General features: G+C 40.6%; 1 protein-coding gene across 1 annotated transcript; it reads right to left on the bottom strand.

Moving 5' to 3' along the window:
• Positions 1-445: 445 nt before the first annotated feature.
• Positions 446-1,378, bottom strand: LOC114688686 (olfactory receptor 491). Its single transcript, XM_028863224.1, has one exon. The coding sequence runs from the start codon at positions 1,376-1,378 to the stop codon at positions 446-448; it is 933 nt and encodes a 310-aa protein (XP_028719057.1).
• Between the last annotated feature and the right edge of the window lie 370 nt (positions 1,379-1,748).

Here is a 1,748-nt window from a genome sequence, read left to right as displayed (position 1 = left end):
TTTTAATGCCAGGTCAGCAGATTGATTGTGGAAATTAATTGTGGAAGTACAGACTGCAGAAACAGTTTCTCAATGTTAATCTTATAACTACTTATGTACATGAGTGTGATAATTTACTCCTCAGACAAGATATTTGCAAAATAAAACTACTGATATCACTGTACCAGGTTGTTGTATTTGTATATAAAATGAGTTTGGAGTGATATAGCATAGGGCAAACTGTTGTTTGGTACATGAATTTTAAAAAGGAAAATTTCTTGGCATCTGCTGGAATTCTATACTTAATACAAAGCCATTTTTGAAGATTTCAAGACAGCCTCCAAATGAACACAGATTGAAAGTGGGGTTTAGGACAGAAAAACAAGATGTTAACTTAAACACTATGTGATAGCTACTGAGAGTGACATGTATAAATGAAATTTTTATACTCTTCAAAGAACAGATTCTATGAATATACTTTGACAATTGTCTTCCTCAGGGCCTCCTTTACATCTCTGTTCCTCAGACTGTAGATAAGGGGGTTCAACATGGGGATCACCACTGTGTAGAACAGAGATATCACCTTATTCTGCTTAGTTGAGTAGCTGGACTTGGGCATCACATAAATAAAAGTAATGGTTCCATAGTAGAGAGTGACTGCAGTGAGGTGGGAGGTGCAGGTGGAGAGGGCCTTGTGGTGACCGTCAGTGGAGCGCATCTTCAGGATGGTGATGAGGATGTAGATGTAGGAGACAACTATGATGAACACTGTCACTACAATGATGGATCCAGCGGAGATAGAGGGGATTATTCCAATAATGGAGACATCTGAGCAGGAAAGTTTCAACAAAGGGGAGAAGTCACAGAAGAAGTGATCTATCTGATTTGGTCCACAGAAGGACAGACTTAACAAACAACCTGTAAATGTCCAAGCATTCACACAGCCACCCACATAGGAAGCCCCAACTAAGAGGAAGCAGATTTGGGGAGACATATGTGTAGAGTAGAGTAAGGGTGAGCAGATAGCTACATATCGGTCGTAGGCCATGGCAGCCAGCAGAAAGCACTCAGCTGTTCCAAAAGTGCCAACAGAACAGAGTTGGGCTTCACAGCCATGCAGAGGAAGGGCTGTTCCATGCACAATAAATCCTAGCAGCATTATAGGTGTAACTGATGTGGAAAAGCAAATGTCCACGAAAGCCAGATGGCTAAGGAACAGGTACATGGGGGTATGGAGCTGGGGACAGCTTCTTACTAAATTGATTATGCTGATATTTCCTACTAAAGTGACAATGTATATTCCAAGAAAAAGCACAAAGAAGATGACACAAAGTATAGGATCTTCTGTTAACCCCAAAAGGATGATCTCTGGCACAGTTGTGTAGTTTGTAGGTTCCATCTTCTGTGTGAATTCTCCCTGAGGAAAAAGAGGAATACATTTGTTTAACATACTCAATCCACATAGTCCTGGTTGCATATTATTATTTCCCAAACTCAGTCAGGTCTTCTGTATCCCAACATGCACTTACCAAGGTTCTTCAATATTGAAGGTTTTACCTCTTTGCATAAAATAAGAATGATTGAGCCTCACTCTCTGACATGTCACGTGATATATAGTGAAGGTGCTTCTCTAGCCTTCTGTTACAGGCAGAACTGTTTCCCAAGGTCCAGATCCAGTTCCTGTGATGTACTGGGATTCTCATTATGCTCAATGACACATTGAATTCCTAGACACACCTCACTACCTTTCTTTTCATCCATCCTTCCCT

Source organism: Peromyscus leucopus, unplaced genomic scaffold (genome assembly GCF_004664715.2).
Source record: "Peromyscus leucopus breed LL Stock unplaced genomic scaffold, UCI_PerLeu_2.1 scaffold_1415, whole genome shotgun sequence".
Classification (NCBI taxonomy): Eukaryota; Metazoa; Chordata; class Mammalia; order Rodentia; family Cricetidae; genus Peromyscus; species Peromyscus leucopus.
Note: the sequence above shows the minus strand (reverse complement) of the source record. Positions and strands in the feature narration are given on the sequence as shown.